The sequence below is a fragment of the Culex pipiens genome, chromosome 2, assembly GCF_016801865.2.
Source record: "Culex pipiens pallens isolate TS chromosome 2, TS_CPP_V2, whole genome shotgun sequence".
NCBI classification, from domain to species: Eukaryota; Metazoa; Arthropoda; class Insecta; order Diptera; family Culicidae; genus Culex; species Culex pipiens.
This window is the reverse complement of record NC_068938.1, coordinates 108,416,149-108,434,192: the sequence shown is the minus strand read 5'-3', so window position 1 is coordinate 108,434,192 and position 18,044 is coordinate 108,416,149. Positions and strand designations below refer to the sequence as shown.

At 37.3% G+C, this 18,044-nt stretch overlaps 1 protein-coding gene across 1 annotated transcript in view; it reads left to right on the top strand.

Annotated features, from left to right (window-relative positions):
- Positions 1-4,299: 4,299 nt before the first annotated feature.
- LOC120429762 (uncharacterized) overlaps positions 4,300-18,044 on the top strand; it is a 131,068-nt gene continuing 117,323 nt past the window's right edge. The window contains exon 1 of the mRNA XM_052707530.1: positions 4,300-4,814. Coding sequence (XP_052563490.1) covers positions 4,751-4,814 — 64 coding nt within the window. The 5' untranslated portion in view covers positions 4,300-4,750. The remainder of the gene's footprint in view (positions 4,815-18,044) is intronic.

Here is an 18,044-nt window from a genome sequence, read left to right as displayed (position 1 = left end):
TATTATATTATAATAAAGGGGAATATAGTCAAATAGCAAATAATGATGGAAAGCTCTCACCAAGCAAACTTCAAAAGACACAGCCAGATGGGGTATCGATCGTCAGACCCCAGGTTCTTGACAAAAAAAAAAAAACTGGCCGATCGGATGAAGTGGAAGTGTTCCTTAGCACCGAATATCTCCACTCCAAACAAATATATCCGGATGCTTCGCTGGTGTTGAATCTGTAGAAGAATCTTTTCAACATGATAATGTAAACTTTTTGCATTCAGTTGTTCGGGGTGCATTTGAACAATAAATAATAATAAAATGAGAGCACTGTGTCACCAATGAAAAATACAAATATCACCGAATTTCACATCCAGACTCTTTCACAGTCTCTTGAAACAGCATCCTCCGTAAATGGATTTGATGTTCATTTATCCGCCTTGGCATCCATGATCAGTTCCGCTCTGGGAACGGCTCCAGCTAGGTCAAGCCCTTCTACTTACTTTTCACTCACTTCCTGCTTCTTGGCAGATTCGAACGATTTAATGAATTTTCATCGAATTTCACTTTCAACGACAACAAGAATCAGAATTCTCTTTCAACACAAAAAAAAACCCTTCTCAAATTAAACAATTTTCAACGGCTCAGTACTTTTTGCATTTTCACAAAAGAATTTTACAAAAGGAAAAAAAATGGCAAAATAACGCGGAGTGAAAAAGTTTTCCAACCTTTAAAGTAGTTTTAAGCTCAACAATCTAAAACAAGACAAGGAATTTTTGAAATTTTCGAGTTATCGCAGTTTTAGTGAAAAAAGTTGATTTTTTGCCGATTTTTTCAATTTTCCGATTTGGCGCGCGGCGCGTCGAAAAAAGTCGATTTTATTTTCAAAAAATCATGTCTCTGAATCCTGTTAATGAACCTCGCCAAATTTTTGATATGTTATGTAAAATTGTCCGAGGAATCCGTTAAAAATATTTTCAGATATAGGCTTTTGGTCCACACACCGTCAAAACGGCATTTGATGTTTTCATAAGACTTTTTCAAATGTCAGGCTAGATTTTTGAAACTCCACATTATTTATTCTTGGATGTCAAACTTATCATCTTTCATTTGCGCCCAAGACAGCTAAAATCTGATGAAATGGAGCGAAGTTATGATTTTTTTTTAAAAAGTGGTTTTTATGAAAACCGACGAAAATGGCCATTTTTTGGGCCACCCTAAACGGCGTAGGCCACCCTAAATATGGGTCTAATTATTTTGACCAAGGAACCCCCAGAAAATTTTTGAGCCAAATCGAAGCACTTTTATTTTTTTTCTTTAACTTTCATATGGTATTACAAAACAGAATTCATAAATATCTTCAAACAACAAATTTCAAGCTTGAAAGTGCTCTAAAAAATGTTATGGTGATAATTCTCAGAGGGTGGAACTTGGTATAGAAATGTTTTCAAAACATAATTCTGTATGTTTTGACAAATTGCAAACAATCGTCCCCTCCACACTACGGTTTTTGTTTACATTCGTTGGAATTGTTGACTTTTTTTTGATAAACTAGCACTATGTTGACATTTAATTTCAATTGAATCATCAATTCCACTGCACTGTGCCATTTCGGTACACAAATCGTCAGCTGTGTGCTATCTTGTGACATAGACCATTTTGGTCGAAAATGAGTTAATGATGACGTTTTGCTATACTTAACAAACACTACAAGATGCTTTAACCCGATTTTGGAAACTCGCTTCCGTTTCCCGGATATCGCAATACACACTTGTGACATAGACCAATTTATCATCAAAATGATCGTGCACACTTGTGACACGTCATACATGTTGTTGGAAAATGTGGAAAAATTTTCTTGTTTTTCACAAATTTATGCACACACACACTTTCTAAAGGCAATGCAATCTTTTGTTTTTGCCTTCCTCACCTTACTGAGGAAAGGCTATAAAATCACTCGAAAACTGAACTTCTCAATTAGACCTCCTAGACCCACCTTCACGTATACCTATCGACTCAGAATCAAATTCTGAGCAAATGTCTGTGTGTGTGGTGGGAAGTTGATCAAAAAATTGTCACTCGATTATCTCGACATTGGCTGAACCGATTTTGTCCGTTTTGGCGTCATTCGATCCGTCTTGGGGTCCCATAAGTCGCTATTAAAAATTATGCAGTTTAGTTAAGTACTTCAAAAGTTATGCTAAAAAAACGATTTTAACAAAAGTCCGGAAGATAGTAAAAAGGGTGGTTTTTGTAAGAAAACCTGGCATGTTATACATTTTTAGAAAGGTATTTAAAAGACCTTTCCAACGCGACCAATGCATTGAAGATCTGACAACTCTATCAAAAGTTATTAGCACATAAGTGTTATTTATGCACTTTTTGGAAGCCGGATCTCAGATATCATGGTGAAAACGTTGTCCGGATCTATCATGCGACCTGTCGTTGGATAGGTAATCAAAAGACCTTTCCAACGCGTTCAAAACATTGAAAATCTGACAACCCTATCAAAAGTTATAAGCACTTAAGTGTTATTTATACACTTTTTGGAGGCCAGATCTCAGATATTTTGATGAAAACGTTGTCCAAATAAATCATGCGACCTATCTTTGGATAGGTAATTAAATGACCTTTCCAATGAATGTGAGGAAGGCACCAACCACCTAAGGGTGGATTAAGTAACGTTTTGTAAATATACTGATTAAGTCGGTTAAACTACACAGTTCAACAAGATTTTGTCTCTGAGACGAGTATATGTGTTCCTAGTAGAATTTTGCCTGCTGAATCCGAATCCGGGTCCAGAATTGCTCCAAATGGTCCCAATTTTGAGATACACCCGTTTGAAATGTTAGTTTAGGCCAAAATTAACTACTTTGTCGACAATTTTACAAAAGAACTATTGAATAAACGAATAAACCAATACATGTATCTTAAAGTGCACGTTCTCCCCTTTCTAAAACACCCCTGGTTTTTAAAATTTGATTGTTTCTACGCTTAATTATAGCCATTTTAAAATTATATTTTCAGTTGGTTCTCATTCAAGTTTTTCCACCTTGCATGCAAGTCAAATTCTAATTTTAAAATGGCTATAAATATGCGTAGAAACAATCAAATTTAAAAAAACCAGGGGTGTTTCAGAAAGGGGAGAACGTGAACTTTAAGATACATGTATTGGTTTATTTTTTTATTCAATAGTTCTTTTGTAAAATAGTCGACAAAGTAGCTAATTTTGGCCTAAACTAACATTTCAAACGGGTGTATCTCAAAATTGGGACCATTTGGAGCAATTCTGGACCCGGATTCGGATTCAGCAGGCAAAAATCTACTAGGAACACATATTCTCGTCTCAGAGACAAGAAACATTTGATTTTTTGTTGAACTGTGCTATTGATTTAAGCCTATTTTAGTTTGTATGGGAATTCTGTGCACACTTGTGACACGTAGTACAATTTTACTTTCGAAACACACTTGTGACACGTGCTTTTCAGATTTTTGATTACATAATTACCTGTATCTTTTAACTGGTGTAACCAAATTAGTTGAAACTTGGAGCGTTTGTTAAGCGATAGTATACGAACCAATTGCTTCAAAAAGTTTGGCTCTACCATTCATAGCTTTGATAATTTTTATTATCAAACTTTAAAAATCGATTTTCTCGAAAAGTACTAAATGGTCGTTGTCACAAGATAGCACACAGCTGACGAAATGTTGCTTGTTATTTGCATTTATTTCCAAAAACTTTTCCAGTTCCGTTAACTCTGGGATTTACAATAAAACAGCAAGAAATGTCGCTAGGTTGTCTGCTGTTGGATATTTTTGGCAGTAGCACCGACCAACAACATTTCTGCGCAGGCTCAACTGGAGGGGAAGCATGGAATTTTGGGTCCCCAAAAACAAATGCACTTTGAATATTTAAAAAATATTCAGATAGAGCCGGTTGATTTTCTCCAAAGTTCGTATGGAGAATTATTACCTTTCAAAAGTGTTTAGAATATGTGGGATGACCATATTTTAAATAATTTGGCATCAGCATGACTGTTTCCATGTTTACGGTATTTCCAGAGTGTCCAGATCAATTTAGGATTTGTAGTTGCGCCGTAACGAAAAGTTTAGCTCGAATTTCCACTCTACCTTCCGCTCTCACGAAAATCGCTTTTGCTTACCGCGTCGTCTTCATCAGTGAACTCGTCGCCGCGTTCACCCACGAATCGAATGAACAACAAACAGTCAACTAGTGTGCTTGGCGTCGCGACGCTCCTCCCCTGCATACGCTTGAACGCGCCGCGTGTCGACAGTTTGTTTTGCTTTTCACAGCCAGTTTAGTCGTGCATCAGACGCCAGCCAGTTTGGACGCTTGATTTCGCTATTTCCTCGTTTTTTCGTGATCCGCCGTGGGTGTGTGCTAGCTTGTTTGTAGGTGTGTTGCCGCATTTTCCGCACAATTGTGTCTGCAGCTTTTCGTGGGAAAATTACGACAAATTCGCAGTTTTGTGTCGCGCGGTTGTGGTGCTTATACGCAGAAAGACATAAGCGCGTCGCGTCGCGATCTTCTTTTATTACGAACTGAGGATCAAAAGTAACGATTTGAAATTGTGACGAAAATAACCCCACCGTTGGTGAAGGCAAAGTGCAACCGTTTCTGTGTTCAGGAAATCGAGAAAAAAAACCCTGTCGGAAAAGTCAGTGCAAATTGAGCGAGACATCCTTTTTGGAAAACGTGAAGGAAATTTTGACTGGAATCATCAAATCAAAAATAACAGCTATGGCCAAGTACGGAGCTCTGCTGATCGTTTCGGTCTTTCTGGTGGCCGCCACATTCCAACAAGGTACTACAATCTTTAGAAAAAAAATCTCCTCGTTAGAATCGTGACAATTTTTTTCACGAGGGACAATTTGGCGGTGAAGATCGATGTCCAGGGGCATACGAGCGTGGACATCAGTGGCAATTAGTTGAATTTGAATATGGTGTTGAACTCGGCTCATGATTCTCGAAACTGGGTGGAAGAAGGGGTTTTAATTGCATCAGTGGGCGTTGAGTAACTTAAATTGGAAAATGCTAATGTGAGGACAGTCAGAGCCGGTAACTTAGTCGATAATTTATGTTGCAAAATTCACTTATTTATTATCAAGAAATATTCTTAATGCCTCTTGATAGCTGTTTTCCACAAAACTTTTTTCCTCAAAAGTCTTGTAAAAACATTTTTTTTTAAAATCAAAATTTGCCGGCAATCAAAAGCTTCGTACTTTAAAACCAAATCAAAATCAAACTTCCAAACCAAACCAAACATGAAAGTTGCTGCCCAGAGGGAGAACTCAACTTGATTGGAACCAATCAGCACCACAGAGAGAGAGAGGTCCTATTGATTCGCAGGACATTCGAATCGATTTCGTGCCCGTGTCCACCACGGTGTTGTGGTTTGACCGGCTGTTGTTGATGGTTGGTTGTTTGGTGAGTTTGGTTGGTTCGGTTGAGCTGGTGTTCACTTTGCGGGTGAGGGTTGCTCAATGTTGTCGCTGAATGGCTTTTATGTGTTTCCCTCCAGGGATCAATTTCGGTGGCACTGTGCCTGTAAGGGCGCGGTTTCGGGCTGTGAATTGTTGCTACGAGATTCGATGGCAGGTTGTACCTGGGAAGGATTTCAGAACAAATCGGTCGAAAACGGTTAAACTCAATATTAGGGTGTTTCAGCCAAACAAAAAAGTTCTGAGATTATGGCAAACCGAGGTTCCCCTTGTAGAGGATACTCATAGGGACTCTCATGCCAAATATCAGCCCATTTGGTTGAGAATTGGCCTGTCCTCAGCGGTTTAAAGTTTACATGGAAAGTACTATGGGATTTTTGTACTTTTCGTTCAATCGTTCCTACAGGTCTGGGGACAACTTGGATTCACTTGGAATAAAGACAGGTATGTAGGGGATGGTCCAATGAACACATTCCAAAAGGAATTATGGTTGTCCATTCTGTCCCCAAGGTGTGCATTGGATCGACGTCCGGTGTCTCCAAAACAAACGATTCATCCTGCAAAAGCATCGAATATCCTTAGTATGCTATGACGGCTAGGTGAAAACCACGACGCCCCATATCAGACGGCGAACACGTGGCAGAGCATACACTAAAGTTTTGGCTCAGAAACTTTCTCTAAAGTAATAAAATTAGAATTATTGATGTTCCTGTGAGGATTTCAACTCTACTAAATAACATAGCATGATGATTTTGTAATAATAATGCAATCGATGCCTCTCTACGTGTTCACCGTCTGATATGGGGCGTCGTAGTTTTCACCTAGCCGTCATAGCATACTAAGGAAAATCAATGCTTTTGAAGGATGAATCGTTGGTTTTGGAGACACCGGACGTCGATCCAATGCGCACCTTGGGGACAGAATGGACAACCATAATTCCTTCTGGAATGTGTTCATTGGACCATCCCCTACACACCTGTCTTTATTCCGAGTGAATCCATGTTGTCCTCAGACCTGTAGGAACGATTGAACGAAAAGTACAAAAATCCCATAGTAATTTCCATGTAAACTTTAAACCGCTGAGGACAGGCCAATTCTCAACCAAATGGGCTGATATTTGGCATGAGAGTCCCTATGGGTATCCTCTACAAGGGGAACCTCGGTTTGCCGTAATCTGAGAACTTTTTTGTTTGGCTGAAACACACTACTCAATATATCCCTTGACGAAAACTCAATATACCCCTTGAGTCAGAATTGATAGAACAGTCTTCTTTTTTGAGAACTAGAACTCATTTGTTTTGATTAACCTACTACACCCCAACCCCGCCTCTAGACGGGCTTCGATTTAAAAAATCGTCAAAATTCAAATTTTCAATCAATTTTTGAACTTTTAAAAGCATAGGAAAGAAGAACTCTTAAAATTATAGAAAAATATAGGGTTGGAAGTTTTTCTTGTTTCATGTGACTTTGCCAATATTTAAAAAAATGTATTTTTTTTGGGGGTCAACTTTGGCCGTGTTTTTTACTAACATATTTTAAGTAAAAAGAAGTATGCCGTAATTTTTGTACTGTCCCAGACTATGCCTCTACGCATTTTTTATAATTTAAATGATAATGGTGCCATTCTGTAGCAGAAAATATGAAAACCAAGCAAAAAATTGAAAAAGTGAATGTAAATGCAAATTAAAATACTAAAAATGAAACAAGAAAAACATAAAACAAGATAATTAAAGTTTTTCGTAGAACACAAGTTGCTCAAAATGGACTCCTGAACACGGGAAAAATAAAAGTTTTCGAAAAAAAACTGGGCAGTAGAGGGTTAATTACAAATTGTTCTTAGCCAGTCAATTTTTTGAGTAGGATTTATTAATTTTATTTAACAGAAAAAAATGAATTCTCGAGCATGAGCATGAGCAGCATGAGCATGAGCATGAGCATGAGCATGGTTGACTGCCAATGAGCTGCTACTCCGTTATTGACGGATCAGCTGAAGTTACACAATGAACCAACAGATGAATAGTGGGAGCTAATCATCCTCACTGTATAACCCCTGAAGATCTCTGCTTTAAGTCAATACCGGCGCCCCCCCAAGGAGATGCAGTTCAACAAAGGTAGGAATGTTAGTCCGATATTTGAAGTTGCAGACTCATCAGACACAGAGTTTGTCACTCTATACCTGTTGACACCGCATGAGACCGTTGAATCCACAGCATCTCCTTCAGGCATCACGGGAATTGGGGGAATTGTGTTAGTAGGGGAAGGAAAGGGAAGGTCAGGATTCATCTTGGTAGATGATATTCGCATTCGCATTCGCATTCGCATTCGCATGGAGATGGTGATCTTAGCGGGTTGCAGACTGGATTTCTTCATGTATATGTGATGATTGTCCAGCCCAGGTTGCTTAGAAATTGATTAAAGGGAATTAAAACCAATTCTACCCGAACAGGACAGGCAGCACCATGAAAGCCATCCATTGCCGGCCGCTCCCATCTCCACCATTCACCAGGAGAGGAAAAAGGATTCGGAGCACGGGAAATGTTGATGCTGAACTTACTTAGAAAAAGGTAGCGAAACCGCAGGCTCTTTTTCCCAACCCTATTGTGGAACTCGAACAAATTGACCGTTTGACCAAATTTTATCGAATTTAAACAACAGGGCTGCGTAAGCGTCGCGTGGAGTTGGTATTTGTGTAGGGTAAAGGTCTGGGAGTCGCTCTAAGCAAGCGATACGACCATTGGCATAAATGAGTTTAGATGGTGTGGCATTAATCTCAAGGCAAGCAATCGGATGCTGCTGTCGAGACACTTCCCGTTTATTTATTTTTCATATGTTAGAACTTTTATGGAGTGTTATATTATTCTCAATGCAATAAAAAAGATGCTGCTGTTGAGACAGTTTTTTTTTTAATTTAGGTTTTTTAGGATTTAGGATTCATCTTGGTAGATGATATGACCAGAAAGTGAAACAATCGTTGCCTTCCGAGCTACGACGCTATGAGAAGGACTTATCAATCGCGTATTTTTTACTTCTTACCGCCGGCGTGCCATCCGAGCACCGATGCTATGGGATGGGCTTTCAGAATGAAATGTGAATATAAAACTCAGCGACGCAAATCTCTTTTTCAATGATTTCGAGAATTTTCTACCACTTTCCCGCGGGTTCTCGCGCGCCGATTCACACTCCGATCGATCCAACGAACACCACACGACTGATGGCAAACTTCTCTGGCCACGCCGCGACCCCTTTTTCAATGATTTCGAGAACTTTCTACCACTTTCCCGCGGGTTCGCGCGCGCCGATTCACACTCCGATCGATCCAACGAATACCACACGACTCTTAACAGAAAAAAATGAATTCTCGATTAAATTTTCAAAAGGCCCTACCTTCATAGGAAACCCATGAGGGATAGGTTGTTTTGAAAATTTAATCTAGAATTTAGGTGATCAGAGATCATATCAGACCATCATAGGGCACTTATTGCAAAATCATAACTGTAAGGGAGGGGGGGGGGGGGGGGACACCAATTCTGAAAAGTATTCAACGGCCCTTCTCTGATATTGAATCAATTTTACCAAAAATATAAGTTATTCAATGTGTTAGAATTTTCTTCACACAATAATGTATGGAAGTTTTAGTGAGAACATTTCGAGGCTGTCGTGCTATCTTGTCGTACGTCGCTTTTGACGTTCCGAGAAAAACGCGTTTTAATGTTTGACCTTGAACATACAAAAACGAGAGCACGCAATGTAAACAATAACAAACACGTTTCGTTTGGTTGACAATTGTGCATTGTCCCGAAGTTTGGCTAAATTTGGTTGCCGGATTCCCGAATTGTCGCACTAACATCAATTTTCAGGCTGTGTCAAGTTAGTACGACAGGATTGATTTTTTTCATATGAATATCTCAGGATTTAAATCGAATTTTGGGGATCTGTGAAGGTCAAAAGGTGAGGCATTGTGAGGTGCACAAAATGGCACTTTTAACTCAATTTGGCCCAACATGCACGTACGACAAGTTAGCAAGACGACGACGATTTGTCCTGCGAATTTCTCTTTGGGAAAACAGATGGTAAAAAATAAAAAGAAGTAGTTTTCAAAAATCATAGGTGAATAGCATGGTACTTAGCTAAGCTATACACTAGTTAAGGGGATACGGGAAAGGTCCGCCCTATTTATTCCACGACTTGAGTTTACAAAAGCAGTTTTGAAGAAAATGCCGTACCGTCATCTGGGGTGAATCGCGACTGCAGTCTGAATAGGGATAGCAGTGTTTAGAGCACTTAAAGGTTTTAAATTTTGAAATGGATGTACAGTGTACACATTTTGTTGGTCTGAGTCTGTTCTATCCGAAACCAACCAGAAAAATCTAAATATTGTGCTCTAACATGGTTAAAACTGCTGTCCCAATTCGCCCCATGTGTCCCAATTCGCCCCAGTTGACGGTAACGTAAAAGTGTTTTTTTTTGTTGCAGATTAGAAGAAGGACGATAGCAATCAAACTGTCGAGTTCAGAAATCTAAATAAGTTGATTGGGAGTTTGTAATCGTGAAAATACGTATTCCTCGACTTGCGTTTTTGAAAGCAGTTTTAAGAGTAAACGCCGTATCTGGGAAGGTTCTCTGTTTGGCAGAGCAGTGAACAAACCATCTGTCAAGTTTAAAAATTGATGGAGGTAGAAGTTTTTATACGACGTCTGTGACAAAAGACTTTTCGGATTAAATCCCATATAAAATTCTAATGCAATAACCCAGCTCCTGTTATGTCCGCCATAAATGTCGTTTTTGTTACATTCTACCCTCGATATTTTTCACCGAAAATTAAGTTCATTGAACTTGCAATATCGGAAAATCTGCATTCAATCAACAATTCTCTAACAAAAATCGAGCTCATTCCGTTGTCAACGCAATAACATCATCATCCCATTCGACAGTGGGCCACTCAAAATTGACAATTTGTCATCGCAAATTGAAACCAGTAGCGGAGCGCGCCAACGGCATCATCCATCTGGTGAAGAATCCGTTGACACTCAACTCGGAAACATTCCAGATCGTAGACAGATGTACATCAATTAAGCGGATAAAGTGCGCGCGCTCACATCGGCTATGTTCTTTTAAGAATAGGAGAGGGAGAAAAGTGATTGCATGTTACAGTCGGAGAGTGTGACATTAATTAATAGCAAATTAAATCAATTCATTTACGGCGAGGTTTAAGTCCAGCCTAGCACGGTCCAGCTCGAACCGTATCGTACTTGATTCCAACGGTAAAACCGCTTATTTTCGTATGAATTTGAACAACTAAAAAACAGTAGTGATCACATTCCACCAAGTTTGTGTGACACAGATAAACGCATGTTTATTGATGACACTAGGTTGTACCGTTTAAACATACAATCACACACACACACATGAATTGAATTAGATTAGAATTCAAGATCAAAAGATCAACTCCGAACACAATCGGTGCTTCGCTGGGGCTGTCCGTAACTCGGACTGTCCAAACTCCGAACAAACGCAGAGTGAGTACGCGCATTCTCGGAATCTACGCTGGAAGCTGCCCCCAGAGTAGCAGGGTGGTGAATCATTGTCATGAATATTAATGGCTCGAAGACAATTAGACAACGTGGTTGCACGACTGTAAGTCTCGGTTAATTTTGACCCATTAACCTTGCTTGATGTGTGTTTGGAGTTGGTTCTTGGAAGTTACAAAAACGACACAAGTTTGGCCACAGAGACAAATGATAAGAGCCATTGATGAAATTATCAAGTAAATTAGTCTCTAAATGTTACCCCAGAGAGGTTCATGTGATTAATGAACACACACCTTACCTTCAACGCCCTCATTTGTGTCCCACATTTGTCGCACCATAATCGGCAAATATCGCGTTAATTACGGAAGCGCCGTTTGTGACGACGTGACCTGGTCGAAGGGTCGAAGTTTTGAACCAGAATTAACGAACTGCCATTCATGGGGAGCAGGGGCATAAAGCCGCGACTGTCCGATAAAAGTCTCGATAATTTGTTTAATAAATAAATTATACGGCTCGTGAGGTTTCTCCATTGTGAATTTGTGCGATTATGTGTCCGTGTGCTGTGTGTATGTGCCCCCTTAATTAATCAGTTCACGGTACTCGCCAGTACTTGCACAAAAACACACACACATAAGAGCGATGTGGGTCGTGTACCCCAGGGGGGAAAAGTGTTGATTGTTGACATGAAAACGAGCATAAAGCAATTCCGATCGACGACAATTTTCCATAATTTGTTTGTGACTGTGCTCGCGGTGAATGTGTGTATGAACTGCAGATATGTGCAGGTGTGTCAATCTATGGAAAATAAAAATAAAACACCACTTTGCGGATTTTCCGACTCAACTTCTAGGAAGACGTGTTGAGTTACATAACTGATTCAAACAATAATTTATTTCCTATGATTTTTAGCTTGTGTAATATTGAAGCATTGTTCCAGAAAATGTTCATGTTTTGAATATATTAAACTTATTTACAAAAAAAAATATTTAAAACTTAGAAAGAATTTACTTAAAAAATGTTTTTTTACGATTTAGTCAGTTTAATATTTAAAAAAAATACTGTTATTTTTATTGTAATCAAATATTCAAAATTTACAATATGGATTTTATACTACACGTTACTTTGAAGGGATAATATAGCTATAGCTCTATTCTCATTTATGTCCTATTTGTATTTCCATCACCGTTCAGTTATTGAAGCAGTATAGTTTAAAATCATGTGGACCTTTCGAAAAAATAAAAATTGGCAGTACTTTTACCACAAATCCGGAAGATATCCAGTTTTCCGTGAAAACATAACACCCCTTACGTAAGGGACAAACTTGCCTTGTGGTTTTCTTAGCTTGGTGTTTTCACATATGAGACAGAATAAAAAATAAAGAAATCTAAAAACTCATTTTTATCGATTCGAATTCTTTGTGAGGCGGCAGAAACTAATTGCCCAATTTTCAAAGTTTTAGAGAGAAAATTGTTGGAAATTTCTCAGCTTTTTAAAAATATTTTGTTCATGATACTTTTCTTTCAAGAAGTATTTTTAAATAAAAAAAAAAACAAAATGGCTCATAAGATGTTTTTTTGAATACTCTAGAAAAAAAATTTTTAATACGTAATATATTTCCCAAAATACGTATTTTGGGAATTTAACTTTTCATGATTAAAAGTTAAATAAAAAATCGTTTTTTTTCGTGTACCTTTTTTTTCGAATAGTTCTAATCATAATCTAAAAACTGGTTAAAGACACCAAATCGATCACAAAATCCCTTCTCAGATATCTGTATCTTTCATAAATTTACATACCCATTTTGTATGACCAGTCCTCAAAATTACATGGAAACTTGTATGGAAAAAAATACTTCTTTTGACATAGGGAATGCATGGACAAATTTTCAGAAGAACCACTCTAGCGTTGTCTCTAGATTTTATTTTGTTAAATATCGTTACAATTATTCCTGATGTTGGAGAAGAGATAAAAAAGCAAAAATTTAATCCATAATTTTCTATAAATTGAATTTTTTCACTCCAACTGGGAACCCCTAGGTCTATCCACGACCGTTTCCAATGACCGTGAGAAGATGCCAGAAAATCCAGCTACGAGCTAAATCCACAATACCAGCTGAAAAAAAACTCAGTCATTATTACAAATAATTTTGCGAAGAAATAGCAGATTTTATAAGGAAAAAAGACGATTTTGCGAGCTCAAATTCAGAGTTTTTCTTAAAATAGGTCCTATAAACATATTGAAGACAATAGTATATAGGTCCTTTTTGAAAAACATTCTAGAAATGAGCTTTACACGATTTTGCACATTTACTCTGTATAGAGAGACTATACTCATAAAATTCTATGAGTAATAACAAATGACACAGCCATGACACTTGTCTACACATCATCGTTGATTACAAATAGATCATTAGCATTCGTTGGAACAAATTTCATTCAGTAAATATGTTCTAAAACACTTAAAGTGCGCAGTTGAAAAACAAATTATTGTTTAGAAATAGATTTTCAATATCTGACTCATTGAAATCCAATACAAACGTCATCCAAGTGATCACTATCGAATAAGGGATCCGCCCAACCGAACTTGCTAGCCCTGAACACCATAACTGCCAGCTAAACCTCGCCGAGACGAAGGTCACGCTAATAAAAGTGAGTTCATCAATGACTACAAAGTCGGTGACTACTCCGAACAATTGTTGAATTAGGTACAAACCAAGTCAAGTCGCCAGGTGAGAAATTACAGTGCGCCTTGAAGCAAAACCACAAACTACCTGCCAGATGTATGTTTGTAGGTGATTACCGGGCAGTACTCTCACGTGTGACGCTTGAACAATAGAATTGAGCCTTATGAGTTTGAGCTAAAACAATGTTGTATGGATAGTTTTTCCGTCTCTTTCACTCGCTGTTGTCTTGATCTATGTCGAACAAATCGGCTGAGCCAACCCTTGACGGTCGAAATTAATCGTCATTTATTCAAATTTCGTTTTCTTTGAACCTATTGTCGAGACTTAATAGGCCAACTCCTCAACAAGCCCAGTGGGCGGCTCAAGTGGGTGGTAGTGACAATTTCCACTACCTCGTGAAATTGGTCGGTCAAATTAAGTCTCGCAAAGGCGAGACGCAGCGCTTCTTTTTTTTCTCAAGAAGACGCGACGCGTCTTGTCCCATCTATTTACAGCAAAATAGGCAAAAATGACATCATTTTGCAAGCCTTCAAGCTAAATGCCGGTAATTCGTACCGGCAGGCTGGGTCAGGTTTTGAAAAGTGGAAGTGATGTACACTTAGTTTTAGTCTGACCGAGTCGAGTGACGACGAGGAAGAGTCTCACTGGGACGCAGTGAGACGTGAGGAAAATTGACGCACGAGGTTTTAAGAGGTTTTTAGTCGGTTTTGTTGAGACGCACTGATATGGCATTTTTATTGTTCGTAGAGACATGATTCTGAGGAAGTGATTAGCATACAGGGTGATAATTTGACTTGGATTTTTGTTGCAAAATTATTCGACGAATAATTGGGTAATTGGACATCGTGACAAATGAAACATGTTTAACTACAAAAGCTTAGAGTGAATTAATCAATGAAATTTCTTGAATTATTTTAAGACTTTAAAAACTAGAAGAGCTTTAAGAGCTTTAAGCTTACTCATCACATTCAACTAGTTGAACTTAATTAGTTCGCAGAAAATTAATGCTATTGACTCCAACTTAAATTGTGTTTGCACATCTTAACTGATCAACTGTTTTTTCTTCTCTATCTCTCTCGCCTCCATTCACAGGTAAACAAACAAACGGGGCGCGCACTAATTGGACGATTAGATGACGGCAACATGAACGGGGAAAGAGGGTGGTAAATTAATGGCTCCTGGTTGCACTTCTCTAGTAGCGGTGCGTCATGAAAGATGCACTTTGTGTTGCAGTACCTGCTATTACAGGATGCCTAGTGCGTCAGCTGGTGAGCGACAAGCTTGAAGTGAAGTAGGACATCGAGCCTTGCTTTTGATAAGGGCGTCATCAGTTTTTTGCACAAAATGAACCTTTTAAAAATTTATTCCTTGGATCATTCGCAGAATAAATAACTAACAACCATATTGATAATTAACTCTGACTAAGAGCTTCTGTGTGTTCAATTTAATCACTAGTGCGACACAAGATTGGTATTCAGTGTTAATTGTGTAAAATGAAACAGTTATTGCAACATCAGACTTGAACGTTAAATGATATTGAATCGCATAGAATTACCTATAATTAACACGTGTTATAAGATCATTGACGCATTCCGGTCAATATGTGAGTCACCGTAAGTTTTAGGCAGTTTCCATGATCTTGAGGTGATTTTCGTATCTTATTCCAATCATTTTTTTACTTCTTATGATTGCCTGTAAGCAATTCTCTAAAATTCATTTATCAACCTTTTTTGGAGTATTTTCTTAAATTTAGTTTAAACTTTGTTCATACTTTTTCCTTAGAATCTATTTAACATCTTCTATTATTGTCATGAAAATTTCTTGCTTGAAAGTGAACCAGACTCGAATATCTGAGGTCCAGCCCAAAATATCACATTAATGGAAATTTTATTCCGTTCTAAAATTTCTTTAAAAAGATAAGGGAACAATAAAAAATGCAAAAAAAACATCATGGAAAATATTTTTAAATTCGATTGCAAAATATTTTATTTTTAGTATCAAAAAACGATATTTTTTTAGTATTTTTATTTATTTTCATTTTTAGTGTCAAAAAACAACTTTTTAAGCATTTTATATTCCATGAATTTTGGGACCAGCGATCGGAAAAAGATGGAAATTTAGATTTTCATTAATTCAGTGTCATTTAGGTTTTGTTAAAGTTACGCAATTCAAATTATGTAGAAAACATTTCGTGATACTCTTTATTTAAAAAAAAAGAATTAAGGCTTGAAATTTTAAATTAAGTTTATTTTTACTTTTGCCCCTCGATGGACAACAAATTTTTCATTTCATTTCATTTATTGGATTGTTTTGGCAAAAACATCAGTGCAGTAATTATCCTAAGCTGAGATATGGGGTACCTTTCAACAGCTGACTAATTCAAACGGTGTTAGAGTTTACTGGTACACGGGAGAACAAATTGAGCAGGGGAAGGAAAAAAGTTACAAAATAACCTTCGAAATTGCTAATAGATAGGGGATAGTTAGAGGAAAGGAGGTATTTCTTATTCTAATATCACATCAAGGGGGACAACAAATTTAAATTAAATGTTTGCCTTACTATCACATTTTCGGACAAACGAAGCACAATTCTTATGTCAAAATATATTTTTGCAATTCCGTTGTGAAACTACTAACTTTTCCTGTCATTCTTGAACGACGAAATAGCCTACTTTTCGGTACCAAAAATAACAGAATCGAATAGCAACACTTTTCAAAATAAATGCTGAAAAGTTCTACTTTTCAGCACTGAAATGGGTGCTGAAAAGTTGAACTTTCCAGCACTTGTTTCGAAAAGTAACACATTTCAACATTTTTTTTATTAAAACTATTTGTTGACAAAATACACGAAAATTTTACTTAAAATTTCACTCAATGGGTGTTTTTCGGAATTGCAAAAAATGTTGTATAGAACTCGTTGCAAAACTTGATTTTTTCAGCACTCGTCGTATTTATCCAACTCGATCCTCGTTGGATAAATGAACGACTCGTGCTGAAAAAATCCTCTTTTTGCAACTTGTTGCGTAAACTACTATTCCTGCAATGGTCAGAAATAAAAGACATTTTCGAATTGTTCAATATAGAGAAATATTTTCCGATTAATGCCAATTTATAAAATAATAGACTTAAAATTATGTTTTCAATAAATTTGTCCTATTTTTAAACCAGTTAAAAAAATGTACAAAAGTTAAATAGTTTGCAAAAATTCCGGGATCTGTACATTGCCATATGATGAGACATGGAATGAGTACAAACTCACGACTCATAAAAAATGAGACCGTATTATATTTTGATGGCTTTTTCAAAGGTGTACCTTCAAAACTAGAAAAGTTTGTGGAAAAGTTCCAAGCTGTTAAAAACAAAATAAAAAGATCAAATGTTTCAAAATTGGACACAATTTCAGATTTGTTAACGTCGTGGAATGTTTTCAAAACCTAAATTATTGAAACATATCATCACAAAATTAATTGCGTAAATTAAGAATCAAGAGTATCTTTATTTTTGATCTAAGAGTCTTCCATTAACTACGTTTGTATTGCTGGCTAACAATTTTTAGACAGTTATTTATTTATTTATATCAGACTGTTACAAACATTTTTCAAAGTTTTTGTGAATTTTCAATGCACTAAAATGTAAAAAAAGTCGTTAAAACTTGACTTTTTTCATTAAAATCTTGAAATTCTGGCTTGTTATTTCAATTTTTATGTCCCCCCTCCCCTTCTCGACCTCGGTCAAGACCGAGACAAAATATTTAGCCTTATTTTTGAATGTGTTTGAATTTCATATCATGATTTAGTGTGATTCGTAAGTTCATATCAAATTATTATTATAAACATTTCGACTCAGTTATATCTTTATCCACCACCATCTAGGATTTCAAATTTGATTAGATAACTTTTTTCATTAAAGATATGGTAACGCTTCCGCCTCATAAGTAGTAGATCGGGGATCAATTCCCGGCTCAGACCAACTCAACTGGTGATCTTTTCCCTTCCTGATACGATTGCTTAGAAAAGGCTTACTTGCTCACTTACAGATGGATTTAGCAACTTTATAAAACTCATTTTATTGTAAAAAAAAGTAATATTTCGTTCTAATTATTCATCCTGGGCACGATCAAGCACTAACTAATTTTATGTTGCACAAAGCAGCATGCATCCCCGTGCCAACTTTGTTGCCAGCGGAAACCAACTTTCCCCGGTATTTTTCACAAAACAATTCAAATTACGGTTTTGCACCCACGAATGATGCAAAATTTCTTGCCATCAAGCGTGCTCCAGTTCTTCAACTTCATCGTCATCAACATCATTGCGGGCGTGGAATGCAGCGTGTTCTAATTGCGTAATACCCAGAATGCAAAACCCGGCAGGAACGTATTACTTA